General features: G+C 48.1%; 1 protein-coding gene across 1 annotated transcript in view; it reads left to right on the forward strand.

Annotated features, from left to right (window-relative positions):
- The first annotated feature begins 1,420 nt into the window (after window positions 1–1,420).
- The window catches only part of LOC139238349 (zinc finger protein 271-like), a 43,928-nt gene continuing 31,393 nt past the window's right edge, over window positions 1,421–13,955 (forward strand). The window contains exon 1 of the mRNA XM_070867473.1: window positions 1,421–2,792. Within this exon, the coding sequence (XP_070723574.1) occupies window positions 1,423–2,792 (1,370 nt within the window). The 5' untranslated portion in view covers window positions 1,421–1,422. The remainder of the gene's footprint in view (window positions 2,793–13,955) is intronic.

Consider the following 13,955-nt stretch of genomic DNA (forward strand, 5'->3'; position numbering starts at 1 on the left):
AGTCCCTGACCTTCTCTCGCCCCGAGTCCCTGACCTTCTCTCGCCCCGAGTCCCTGACCTTCTCTCGCCCCGAGTCCCTGACCTTCTCTCGCCCCGAGTCCCTGACCTGACCTTCTCTTCCCCCCCCCCCCGCCTGCCGCTGAGTTCCTGACTTGCTCTTCCCCAGAGTTCCTGACCTCTTTCCCCCTCCCCCCCCCCCACCCGAGTTCCTGACCTCTCTCCCGAGGGTTCCTGACCTTCTCGTCCCCGACCCTTCTGCAAGTTCCTGGCCCTTCGCACCTCTCTCCGCCCAACGATCCCTTCTCTCTTTCCCTTCTGTTCCCCCTCTCTGTCTCCCCTCCGATCCCCTCTGTCTCTCCCCTCCGATCCCCTCTGTCTCTCCCCTCCGATCCCCTCTCTCTCTCCCCTCCAATCCCCTCTGTCTCTCTCTCTCCCCTCCGATCCCCTCCGTCTCTCTCCCCTCCGATCCCCTCCGTCTCTCCCCTCCGATCCCCTCCGTCTCTCTCCCTTCCGATCCCCTCCGTCTCTCTCTCCCCTCCGATCCCCTCCGTCTCTCTCCCCTCCGATCCCCTCTGTCTCTCTCCCCCTGATCCCCTCCGTCACTCTCCCCTCCGATCCCCTCCGTCTCTCCCCTCCGATCCCCTCCTCTCTCCCCTCCGATTCCCCCCTCCCCTCTCTCCCCTCCTCCGATCCCCTCCCCTCTCTCACCTCCCCTCTCTCCCCTCCCCTCTCTCCCCTCCCCTCTCTCCCCTCCCCTCTCCCCTCCTCCGATCCCCCCCTCTCCCCTCCTCCGATTTCCCCCCTCTCTCCCCTCCTCCGATTTCCCCCCTCTCTCCCCTCCTCCGATTTCCCCCCTCTCTCCCCTCCTCCGATTTCCCCCCTCTCTCCCCTCCTCCGATTTCCCCCCTCTCTCTCTCCCCTCTGATTTCCCCTCTCTCTCTCTCTCCCCTCCGATTGCCCCTCGCTCTCGCCCCCCCCTCTCTCTCCCCTCTGATTTCACCCCTCTCTCTCCCCTCCGATCCTCCCTCTCTCCCTTCCGATACCCCCTCTCTTGCACCCTCCCTCCCTGCTCTCTTCCGTGCCTCCCACTTTCTCCCCCTCTCCTCACCCCCCTCTACCTCTCTCTCCCTCTTCTCCTCTCTCTATCTCTCTCCCCTCTGATTACATCTCTTCTCCCCCCCCCCCCCCCAGACACCAATGGATCCAGTGACCTCCCACTGCACATGTGGAGTGGTTATTTGCATGGCGTATTTGGCTCTCTGCACATGCGTGCCCGTTTGGTACTATGCACGCACACTCAATCCGGTCTGGAGCTGGAGGGGTCTTGTGGGTATTGTCGCCACCATTACTGTTGATCCTTTCAACCAACCTGGGCATCAGCTGGGCCTGAAAATCAGCTTCACTGTCCCTGGGCTGGGAAAGATGGAGCTGAGACAGCATTCTCCCTCTTACCCCTTTCTCAACTCCTTTTACAGGGTTTTAGAAGTGGAGCATTTACAGCCAGGAAGCTCAGACCAAATATCACATCAAGATCTGACAGAGTCACTTGATTCATCAGGACTTGAATATCATTGGCCTTTGCACATGGAAGGAGAGAGCAGCGATTGCAGCGTGCACAAATCACACAAGTGTTCCGTGTGTGCACCCGAATTCAGCCGATCGCCTGACCTGGCGAGACACTTACACCGTCACACCGGGGAGAAACCGGGTAAAGGTGGGGACGGCGAGAAGGGAATCAGTTCCCCGTCTGCGTTGGAAGTTAATCGGCACAGTCACACCAGGGACAGTCCATTCATCTGCTCCGTGTGTGGGAAGGGATTTGTTTATTCATCCCATCTGCAAACACACCAGCGGGTTCACACTGGGGAGAGACCATTCACCTGCTCCGTGTGTGGGAAGGGATTCACTAAGACATCCAACCTGCAAACACACCAGCTTGTTCATACTGATGAGAGACCGTTTAAATGTTCTGACTGTGGGAAGAGCTTTAAAAGCTATGGAAATTTGACGACACACCAGCGAGTTCACACTGGGGAGAAGCTATTCACCTGCTCCATCTGTGGGAAGGGATTCGCTCGGTCCTCGAGTCTGCTCGAACACCAGCGAGTTCACACTGGGGAGAGGCCATTCACCTGCTCCAACTGCGGGAAGGGATTCACTCAGTCATCCCACTTGCTGAGACACCAGCGAGTTCACACTGGGGAGAGGCCGTTCACCTGCTCCGAGTGTGGGAAGGGATTCACTCGGTCCTCGAGTCTGCTTGAACACCAGCGAGTTCACACTGGGGAGAGGCCGTTCACCTGTTCAGTGTGTGGGAAGGGATTCACTCAGTCATCTGCCCTGCGGACACACGAGCGACTTCACACTGGGGAGAGGCCATTTAAATGTTCTGACTTTGGGACGAGCTTTAAAAGCTCCCACGAGCTGAAGAAACACCAACTGGAGAGAGCAGGAGAGAAGCCGTTCACCTGCTCTGAGTGCGGGAAACGATTCACTCAGTCATCCCATCTGCTGAGACACCAGCGAATTCACACTGGAGAGAGGCCGTTCACCTGCTCCGTATGTGGGAAGGGATTTGCTCTGCTTTCGAATCTGCTGACACACCAGCGAGTTCACACAAATGAGAGACCATTTGAATGTACTGACTGTGGGAAGAGCTTGAAAAGCTTTGGGGAGCTGAAGAGACACCAGCAAGTTCACACTGGGGAGAGGCCGTTCACCTGCTCCGTGTGTGGGAAGAGATTCACTCGGTCATCCCACCTGCTGAGACACCAGCGAGTTCACACTGTTCTGTAGCGCAGGGCCCTGCAGACAGCTGAGGTGACAAGATAGTGGAATGGATGAATGTTTTATAAATTATTGTACTGCTGGTTAATCTTTAAGACTGTTGTGCTTTTGATTCCCTTGATTTGACTGTTCATGAGAACATAAGATATAGGAGCAGGAATAGGCCATACGGCTTCTTGAGCCTGCTCCACCATTCAATAAGATGATGGCTGATCTTCGAGCTCAACTACACTTTTTCACCATTTAAAAAATATTCTGTTTTTCTATCCTTCCTACCAAAGTGAATCTCCATATCCCTTGATTCTCCTAGAGTCCAAAAACTTATCTATCTCAGCCTTGAATATACTTAAAGACGCAGCATTCACAGCCCTCCTGGAGCAGAGAATTCCAAAGATTTACAACCCTCTGAGTGAAGAAATTCCTCTTCATCGCGGTCTTAAATGGCCGACCCCTTATCCTGAGACTATGTCCCCCCCAGTTCTGGACTCTCCAGCCAGGGGAAACAACCTCTTAGCATCTACCCTGTCAATCCCCTTCAGAATCTTGTATGTCTCAATGAGATCACCTCGTATTCTTCTAAACTCCAGAGAGTATAGGCCCATTTTACACAATCTCTCATCATAAGACAGCCCTCTCATCCCAGGATTCAATCTAGTGAACCTTCATTGCACTGCCTCCATGGCAAGTATATCCTTCCTCGAATAAGGAGACCAAAACTGTGCACAGTACCCCAGGGGTGGTCTCACCAAGGCCCTGTACAATTGTAGCAATTCGTCCTTCCTTTTATACTGCAACCCCCTTGCATTAAAGGCCAACATGCCATTTGCCTTCCTTATTGCTTGCTGTACCTGCATGTTAGCTTTGTGTTTCTTTCCCAAGGACATCCACATCTCTCTGAACACCAACATTTAAAAGTTTCTCACCATTTAAAAAATATTCTGTTTTTCTATCATTCCTACCAAAGTGAATAACCTCACATTTCCCTACATTAACATAGAAACATAGAAAATAGGTGCAGGAGTAGGCCATTCGGCCCTTCTAGTCTGCACCGCCATTCAATGAGTTCATGGCTGAACATTCAACTTCAGTACCCCATACCCCATCTGCCACCTTACTGCCCACTCACTTAGTCTATCTATATATCCCTTTGCAGACTTTTTGTGTTCTCCTCACAGCTTACTGTCCTGCCTAGCTTTGTATCATCAGCAAAATTGGATACATTACACTCGGTCCCTTCATCTAGGACATTAATATAGATTGTAAATAGCTGAGGCCCCAGCACTGATTCTTGCAGCACCCCACTAGTTACAGCCTGCCAACCTGAAAAAGATCCACTTATCCCTACTTTCTGTTTTCTGTCCATTAACCAGCCCTCTATCCATGCTAATACATTACCTCCAATCCCATGAGTCTTATGTCATAACCTTTTATGTGGCACCTTATCAAATGCCTTTCGGAAATCCAAATATACTACATCCACTGGTTCCCCTTTATCGATCGACCCTGCTAGTTACATCCTCAAAAAACTCGAATAAATTTGTCAAACACGATTTCCCTTTCATAAAATCATGCTGACTCTGCCTAATCATGTTATGATTTTCTAAGTGCCCTGATACCACTTTCTTAAGAATGGATTCCAGCATTTTCCCGAGACTGATGTCAGGCCTGTAGTTCCCTGTTTTCTCTCTCCCTCCTTTCTTGAATAGTGGTGTTACATTAGCTACTATCCAATCCACTGGGACCGTTCTAGAATCTAGGGAATTTTGGAAGATCAAAAGCAATGCATCCACTATCTTAATATTCAAGGCTGAGATAGACTTTTGGAGTCAAGGGGAATCAAGGGATATGGAGATCGTGTAGTAAAGTGGAGTTGAGGTCGAAGATCAACCACGATCTTATTGAATGGTGGAGCTGGCTCGAGGGGCCGTATGGCCTACTCCTGCTTCTATTTCTTACGTTCTTATCTCTGCAGCCACCTCTTTTAGAACGACAGGATGTAAAGAAGAAAAGAAAGACTTTCACTGGACATCTCAAAGCACTTTACAGCCAAAGAAGTACTTTTAGAGTGTAGTCACTGTTTTAATGTAGGAAATGCAGCAGCCAATTTGCGCAGAAGCAAGCTCCCACAAACAGCAATGTGATAATGACCAGATAATCTGTTTTTTGTTATGTTGATTGAGGGATAAATATTGGCCAGGACACTGGGGAGAACTCCCCTGCTCTTCTTCGAAATAGTGTCATGGGATCTTTAACATCCATTTGAGAGAGCAGACAGGCCCCTCGGTTTATCATCTCATCCGAAAGACAGCACCTCTGACAGTGCAGCGCTCCCTCAGCACTACACTGGAGTGTCAGCCTAGATTTTTTTTGTGCTGAAGTCTCTGGAGTGGGACTTGAACCCACAACCTTCTGACTCAGAGGCGAGAGTGCTACCCACTGAGCCACAGCTGGCACTGTAGGCCGTCAAGACCAGGGGATTTGTCGGCTTTTAGTGCCATTAGTTTCTCTAGTACTTTTTCTCTACTTATATTAATTACGTTAAGTTCCTTACACTCAATAGACTCTTGGTTCCCCACCATTTTAGATATTCTTTTTATGTCTTCTACTGTTAAGACAGATACAAAATATTTGTTTAACATTTCTGCCATTTCCTTATTCCCCACGGTGTTACATAGAATGTACAGCACAGACACAGGCCATTCAGCCCAACTGGTCCATGCCAGTCTTTATGTTCCATACCCACCCTACTTCAACTAACCCTATCAGCATATCCTCCTGTAATCTTTCTCCCTCATGTGGCTTCCCCTTAAACACATCTATGCTATTCACCTCAACTACTCCTTAAGGTAGTGAGTTTCACATTCTCACCACTCTCTGAGTAAAGATGATTCTCCTGAATTCCCTCCTGGATTTATTAGTGACTATTTTATATTTATGGCCCCATAAATATGATGAAATCCTGTTAAGCTGACCAGTGTGTTGTTATACTTTGTCTTTTTCTGAGGAATGAAACATTACTGAGCCCTTGTACCTGTGTGATGGGATGAAGTGCCAGACAAGTATAGTCACAACATCTGAGTGTGAATCTAATAATAACCTCACAAACCATATAGGTGTGATAACCAGACAGTCTTGTGGTTATAATCTGGTTACAGATGGACTAAATTCCCCGAATTAGCAGGAGTTCAGGAGGCAGTCAACAGATGGGTCCAAATAATCCCATTTCCTGAGCAGCAACCAAGCTTGTGTATAAGAACAGACCACTTAAGCCGTTGTCAGTTGGAACAGACTCGAACAGATCGCGTGCAAATCCACTGTACTTCTGTTCTCCAGATTGAGGGAATTATCACCCGATCTGTGTCATGGAGCGCTCTTAATAAAGCTTGGAGAGATAACTTGTGTTCGTGTGAGCTTGATTTTCTGGGATCTGAACGCCTGGGACTCCAGATCATTGGAGTCAGCCTCAATGTGTGAAAAGGGATTCCCTGGTGTATCCCACCTGCTGACACACCAGAGTGTCTACACCTTGACTGCGGTGGTTCGATTTAAAAGTTCTTCCCTGTTCTCTCAGTACTAGTGTGCAGAGAGAAGCTGATGTTATAGAATCATAGAACACAGTAGGATGACTTTTGGCCCATCGTATTGGTGCTAGCTCTCTGAAAGAGCGATGCAATAAGTCCCACTCCCCTGCTCTTTCCCCACAGCCCTGCAAATTTCTGCTTTCAATTATATATCCAATTCCCTTTTGAAAGTTACTATTGAACAGATGTCTGGCTGAGAATACATCTGAGAATCAGGCTGAATATAGCAAGTTCAGAGGAGAAGTGAAAAAGAAAATAGGGGCAAAGAGAGGGTATGAGAATAGAATGGCAGCCAACATAAAAGGTAATCCAAAAGTCTTCTATATGCATATAAATAGTAAATAGGTAGCAAGAGGAGGGGTGGGGCTGATTAGGGACCCAAAAGGAGAGCTCAGCATGGAGGTACTGGCCATAATTTTCCAATCCTTAGAAATTGGGGTCATGCCAGAGGACTGGAGAATTACAAATGTTACACTCTTATAACAAAGGGTGTAATAAGGAAGTAAAGATAAACACAGCAACAGTTTAACATTGAAAGCTTTTAGAAACAATAATCAGGGACAAAATTAACAGTCACTTGGAAAAGTGTGGATTAATTAAGGAAAGCAAGCACAGATTTGTTAAAGACAAATCGTGTTTAACCAATTTGATCAAGTTTTTTTGATGAGGTAACAGAGGGTTGATGAGGGCAATGTAGTTGTCGTGGTGTACATGAATTTCCAAAAGGCATTCGACAAAGTGCCACACAATAGGCTTTCCAGCAAAGTTAATGCCCATGGAATAAAGGGGACAGTGGCAGCAGGGATAAGAAATTGGCTAAGTGACAGGACACAGAGTAATGATGAATAGTTGTTATTAAGACTGGATGAAGGTATACAGTGGTGCTCCCCAGGTATCGGTACGAGGACCACTGCTTTTCTTGATATAAACTGTTATTATGCAACATCTTGTAATCAGCATTCTACCGCCACCAGAGGGCGCATCTGCTGGAGTCCCAAGGGATCTCAGCATCCCTTGGGAGCACTGCATATAAGCAGGTCTCCCATGCTGTGCCAGCACTCTGGAGTCAGAATAAAGAGACTAAGGTCACACTTACTCAACTCACATTGCTTTATTTGAGACATAACAACTAACGACAAGTAATAGATAACGAACCATCACGCAAAAATGCAGAGAACTGTTGGTATCCTGGAGAAATTCTCAGAAGGTGATGATTGGGAAGCCTTTGTGGAGCGACTCGACCAATACTTCGTGGCCAACGAGCTGGAAGGGAATGTGAACGCTGCCAAACAAAGGGTAATCCTCCTCACCGTCTGTTAGGCAACAACCTTTGGCCTCAGGAAGAATCTTCTTGCTCCTGTGAAACCAACAACCAAATCGTTTGAAGAACTGTGTACATTGGTCCGGGAGCACCTAAATCCGAAGGAGAGTGTTCTGATGGCAAGGTATCCATTTTATACATGTCAACGGTCTGAAGGCCAGGAAGTGGCGAGCTATGTCGCCGAACTAAGGTGCCTTGTAGGACATTGCGAATTCGGTGGATTCCTGGAGCAATAGATTTTTTTTGTGCTTGGCATTGGCCATGAGGTTATCCTTCGCAAACTATTGACTGTTGAAACACCGAACCTGAGCAAAGCCATAACGATAGCCCAGGCATTTATGTCCACCAGCGATAACACCAAACAAATTTCGCAACACAAAGATGCATCGGCAAGTACTGTACACAAAGTAACGTCATTTTCAGGCAGGAATGCATATGGCAGAATGTACACGCCTGCAGCTGCATGACCTCAGATTGCTCAGAGTCCGTCATCAAGCGTGAATGTGAGGCAATTAACACCTTGTTGGTGCTCCGGAGGTGATCATCGAACCCATCAATGCCGCTTCAAACACTATGCATGCAAAGGTTGTGGAACAATGGGACACCTCCAGTGAATGTGCAGATGAGCTGCAAACCCTGCAAACCACCACGTTGCAGAGGAAGACCGATCCATGGCGGATTAAACTGAACTAGACACTCGAACCAAGGAGGCAGAAGTGTACGGGGTACACACCTTCACCATGAAATGTCCACCGATCATGTTGAAAGTTGAACTGAACGGAATTCCAGTATCCATGGAATTGGACACGGGTGCGAGTCAGTCTATCATGAGCAAAAAGGACTTCGAGAGGTTGTGGTGCAACAAGGCACAAAGGCCCAAGCTGAGCCCTATTCATACCAAGCTGAGAACTTACACTAAAGAGCTGATCCCTGTAATTGGCAGTGTAGCAGTAAAAGTCTCCCATGATGGAGCGGTGCATGAACTACCACTCTGGATTGTACCAGGAGATGGCCCCACACTGTTTGGCAGAAGCTTGCTGGGAAAAATCCGCTGGAACTGGGACGACATCTGAGCGCTTTCGTCCGTCGGTGACGCCTGATGTGCCCAGGTTTTGAGCAAGTTCCCGTCGTTGTTTGAGCCAGGCATCGGAAAATTCTCTGGGGTGAAGGTGCAGATCCACTTGGTTCCTGGTACACGACCCATCCACCACAAGGCACGTGTGGTGCCATACATGATGCGAGAGAAAGTGGAGATCGAGCTGGACAGGCTGCAATGAGAGGGCATCATCGCACCGGTTGAGTTCAACGAGTGGGCCAGTCCGATCGTTCCGGTTCTCAAAGGCGATGGCACGGTCAGAATTTGTGGGGACTACAAAGTAACGATTAACCTTTTTTTGTTGCAGGACCAGTACCCGCTACCCAAGGCAGACAACCTATTTGCGACGCTGGCAGGAGGGAAGGTATTCACCAAGTTGGACCTGACCTTGGCCTACATGACGCAGGAGCTGGCAGAATCTTCGAAAGGCCTCACCTGCATCAACACACACAAAGGTCTGTTCATCTACATTAGATGCCTGTTTGGGATTCGATCGGCCGTGGCTACTTTTCAAAGGAACATGCAGAGTCTTCTAAAGTCGGTTCCGCGCACCGTGGTTTTCCAGGACGACATATTGATCACAGGTCGGGACACCATCGAACACTTGCAGAACCTGGAAGAGGGCCTAAGGCGGCGAGATCATTTGGGACTCAGGTTGAAACGCTCGAAGTGTGTTTTCCTGGCATCAGAGGTTGAGTTCTTCGGGAGAAGAAGCACGGTAGACAGCATCAGACCCACCGACGCCAAAACGGAGGCCATCAAGAACGCGCTGAGACCACAGAACGTGATGGAGCTTCGGTTGTTCCTGGGACTCCTCAATTATTTTGATAATTTCCTACCCGGGTTAACCCCTACCTATGTTACTATGCAAGGGAGTTGACTGGGTATGGGGGAAATCACAAGAGGCTGCTTTTGAGAAAGCCAGAAATCTGTTATGTTCCAACAAAGTGCTTGTTCTGTAAGACCCATGTAAATATTTAGTATTAGCTTGCGATGCATCTTCGTACGGGGCCGGGTGTGTGTTACAACAAGCAAACAAATTCGAAACATTGCAACCGGTCGCTTATGCATCCAGGAGTTTGTCCAAGGCCGCTAGGGCCTACAGCATGATTGAAAAAGAAGCTCTAGCATGAGTTTACGGGGTGAAAAAAATGTACCAGTATCTGTTTTGGCTTAAGTTCGAGTTAGAAACTGACCATAAGCCGCTCATATCGCTATTCTCAGAGAGCAAAGGTATTAATACCAATGTCTCTGCTCGCATCCAAAGATGGGCGCTCACGCTGTCTGCATATAACTATGTAATTCGCCACAGGCCAGGCACAGAGAACTGCACTGATGCTCTCAGTCGGGTGGAAATAGCATAGCCTGCAGACTTGCTCTTGGTTATGGATGCATTTGAAAATGAGGTCACCCATTACAGCCCACCAGATCAGGACCTGGACCAGCCAGGATGCTTTAATAATGTCTGTAAGCATGTCCACTGCCACCATCGAAAAGCTACGAGCCATGATTGCCACGCACGGCCTGCCTGATGTCCTTCTCAGTGACAATGGGCCGTGCTTCACCAGCGCTGAATTCAAGGAAGTCATAGAAACATAGAAACATAGAAAATAGGTGCAGGAGCAGGCCATTCAGCCCTTCTAGCCTGCACCGCCATTCAATGAGTTCATGGCTGAACATGAAACTTCAGTACCCCCTTCCTGCTTTCTCGCCATAACCCTTGATCCCCCGAGTAGTAAGGACTTCATCTAACTCCCTTTTGAATATATTTAGTGAATTGGCCTCAACTACTTTCTGTGGTAGAGAATTCCACAGGTTCACCACTCTCTGGGTGAAGAAGTTTCTCCTCATCTCGGTCCTAAATGGCTTACCCCTTATCCTCAGACTGTGACCCCTGGTTCTGGACTTCCCCAACATTGGGAACATTCTTTCTGCATCTAACCTGTCTAAACCCGTCAGAATTTTAAACGTTTCTATGAGGTCCCCTCTCATTCTTCTGAACTCCAGTGAATACAAGCCCAATTGATCCAATCTTTCTTGATAGGTCAGTCCCGCCATCCCGGGAATCAGTCTGGTGAACCTTCGCTGCACTCCCTCAATAGCAAGAATGTCCTTCCTCAAGTTAGGAGACCAAAACTGTACACAATACTCCAGGTGTGGCCTCACCAAGGCCCTGTACAACTGTAGCAACACCTCCCTGCCCCTGTATTCAAATCCCCTCGCTATGAAGGCCAACATGCCATTTGCTTTCTTAACCGCCTGCTGTACCTGCATGCCAACCTTCAATGACTGATGTACCATGACACCCAGGTCTCGTTGCACCTTCCCTTTTCCTAATCTGTCACCATTCAGATAATAGTCTGTCTCTCTGTTTTTACCACCAAAGTGGATAACCTCACATTTATCCACATTATACTTCATCTGCCATGCATTTGCCCACTCACCTAACCTATCCAAGTCACTCTGCAGCCTAATAGCATCCTCCTCGCAGCTCACACTGCCACCCAACTTAGTATCATCCGCAAATTTGGAGATACTGCATTTAATCCCCTCGTCTAAATCATTAATGTACAATGTAAACAGCTGGGGCCCCAGCACAGAACCTTGCGGCACTCCACTAGTCACTGCCTGCCATTCTGAAAAGTACCCGTTTACTCCTACTCTTTGCTTCCTGTCTGACAACCAGTTCTCAATCCACGTCAGCACACTACCCCCAATCCCATGTGCTTTAACTTTGCACATTAATCTCTTGTGTGGGACCTTGTCGAAAGCCTTCTGAAAGTCCAAATATACCACATCAACTGGTTCTCCTTTGTCCACTTTACTGGAAACATCCTCAAAAAATTCCAGAAGATTTGTCAAGCATGATTTCCCTTTCACAAATCCATGCTGACTTGGACCTATCATGTCACCATTTTCCAGATGCACTGCTATGACATCCTTAATAATTGATTCCATCATTTTACCCACTACTGAGGTCAGGCTGACCGGTCTATAATTCCCTGTTTTCTCTCTCCCTCCTTTTGAGATCAAGGATGTCACATCTGCCCCATTCAAACCCGCATCCAACGGCCAGGCAGAATGGGCAGTCCAAACCATCAAGCAAAGCTTGAAACACGTGTCGGAAAGCTCCCTGCAGATCCGTCTGTACCAAGTCCTGCTCAGCCACCGCACAAGACCTCACTCGCTCACCGGGGATCCCCCTGCCGAACTGCTCATGAAAAGGGCATTCAAAACACGGCTCTCTCTAGTCCACCCTGATCTCCATGATCACGTCGAGGGCAGGCGGCATCAACAAAGCATGTACCATGATCGCACAAATTTGTCACGTGATGTTGAAGTCAATGACCCTGTATTTGTACTCAACTATGGACATGGTCCCAAATGGCTTGCTGGCACTGTTGTAGCCAAAGAAGGGAGTAGGGTGTTTGAGGTAAAACTTTCAAATGGACTAACTTACAGAAAGCATTTGGACCAAACCAAACTGCGATTCACAGACAGCCACGAGCAACCTGAAGAGGACAACACTAACTTCGACTCTCCGATACACAAACAAGTGGCAACCGACATCACGGTTGACCACAAAGCTAAACTCATCATCCCCAGCAGCCCAGCAAGGTGAAGGGTCCACAGCCGGATAGGGAATGGAAGACCAGCAGGAAGAGTAGTGCAAGGGGGGTGGTGCAGGGGTCCCCTGTGGTCATCCCCCTGCAAAACAGATACACTGCTTTGAGTGCTGTTGGGGGGGATGACTCATCAGGGGAGGGCAGCAGCGGCCAGGTTCATGGCACCATGGCTGGCTCTGTTGCACAGGAGGGCGGGAAAAAGAGTGGGAGAGCGATAGTGATAGGGGATTCAATTGTAAGGGGAATAGATAGGCATTTCTGCGGCCGCAACCGAGACTCCAGGATGGTATGTTGCCTCCCTGGTGCAAGGGTCAAGGATGTCTCGGAGCGGGTGCAGGACATTCTAAAAAGGGAAGGAGAACAGCCAGTTGTCGTAGTGCACATTGGTACCAACGACATAGGTAAAAAAAGGGATGAGGTCCTACTAAACGAATTTAAGGAGCTAGGAGCTAAATTAAAAAGTAGTACCTCAAAAGTAGTAATCTCAGGATTGCTACCAGTGCCACGTGCTAGTCAGAGTAAGAATCGAAGGATAGCGCATATAAATATGTGGCTTGAACAGTGGTGCAGCAGGGAGGGATTCAAATTCCTGGGGCATTGGAACCGGTTCTGGGGGAGGTGGGACCAGAACCAGACAGTCTGCACCTGGGCAGGACCGGAACCAATGTCCTAGGGAGAGTGTTTGTTAGTGCTGTTGGGGAGGAGTTAAACTAATATGGCAGGGGGATGGGAACCAATGTAGGGAGACAGAGGGAAACAAAAAGGAGACAAAAACAAAAGACAGAAAGGAGATGAGGAAAAGTGGAGGGCAGAGAAACCCAAGACAAAAAACAAAAAGGGCCACTATACAGCAAAATTCTAAAAGGACAAAGGGTGTAAAAAAAACAAGCCTGAAGGCTTTGTGTCTTAATGCAAGGAGTATCCGTAATAAGGTGGATGAATTAACTGTGCAAATAGATGTTAACAAATATGATGTGATTGGGATTACGGAGACATGGCTCCAGGATGATCAGGGCTGGGAACTCAACATCCAAGGGTATTCAACATTCAGGAAGGATAGAATAAAAGGAAAAGGAGGTGGGGTAGCATTGCTGGTTAAAGAGGAGATTAATGCAATAGTTAGAATGGACATTAGCTTGGATGATGTGGAATCTATATGGGTAGAGCTGCAGAACACCAAAGGGCAAAAAATTTCATTGGGAGTTGTGTACAGACCTCCAAACAGTAGTAGTGATGTTGGGGAGGGCATCAAACAGGAAATTAGGAGTGCATGCAATAAGGGTGCAGCAGTTATAATGGGTGACTTTAATATGCACATAGATTGGGATAACCAAACTGGAAACAATACGGTGGAGGAGGATTTCCTGGAGTGCATAAGGGATGATTTTCTAGACCAATATGTTGAGGAACCAACTTGGGGGAGGCCATCTTAGACTGGGTGTTGTGTAATGAGAGAGGATTAATTAGCAATCCCGTTGTGCGAGGCCCCTTGGGGAAGAGTGACCATAATATGGTGGAATTCTGCATTAGGATGGAGAATGAAA

This window comes from Pristiophorus japonicus, chromosome 2, assembly GCF_044704955.1.
Source record: "Pristiophorus japonicus isolate sPriJap1 chromosome 2, sPriJap1.hap1, whole genome shotgun sequence".
NCBI lineage: Eukaryota > Metazoa > Chordata > Chondrichthyes > Pristiophoridae > Pristiophorus > Pristiophorus japonicus.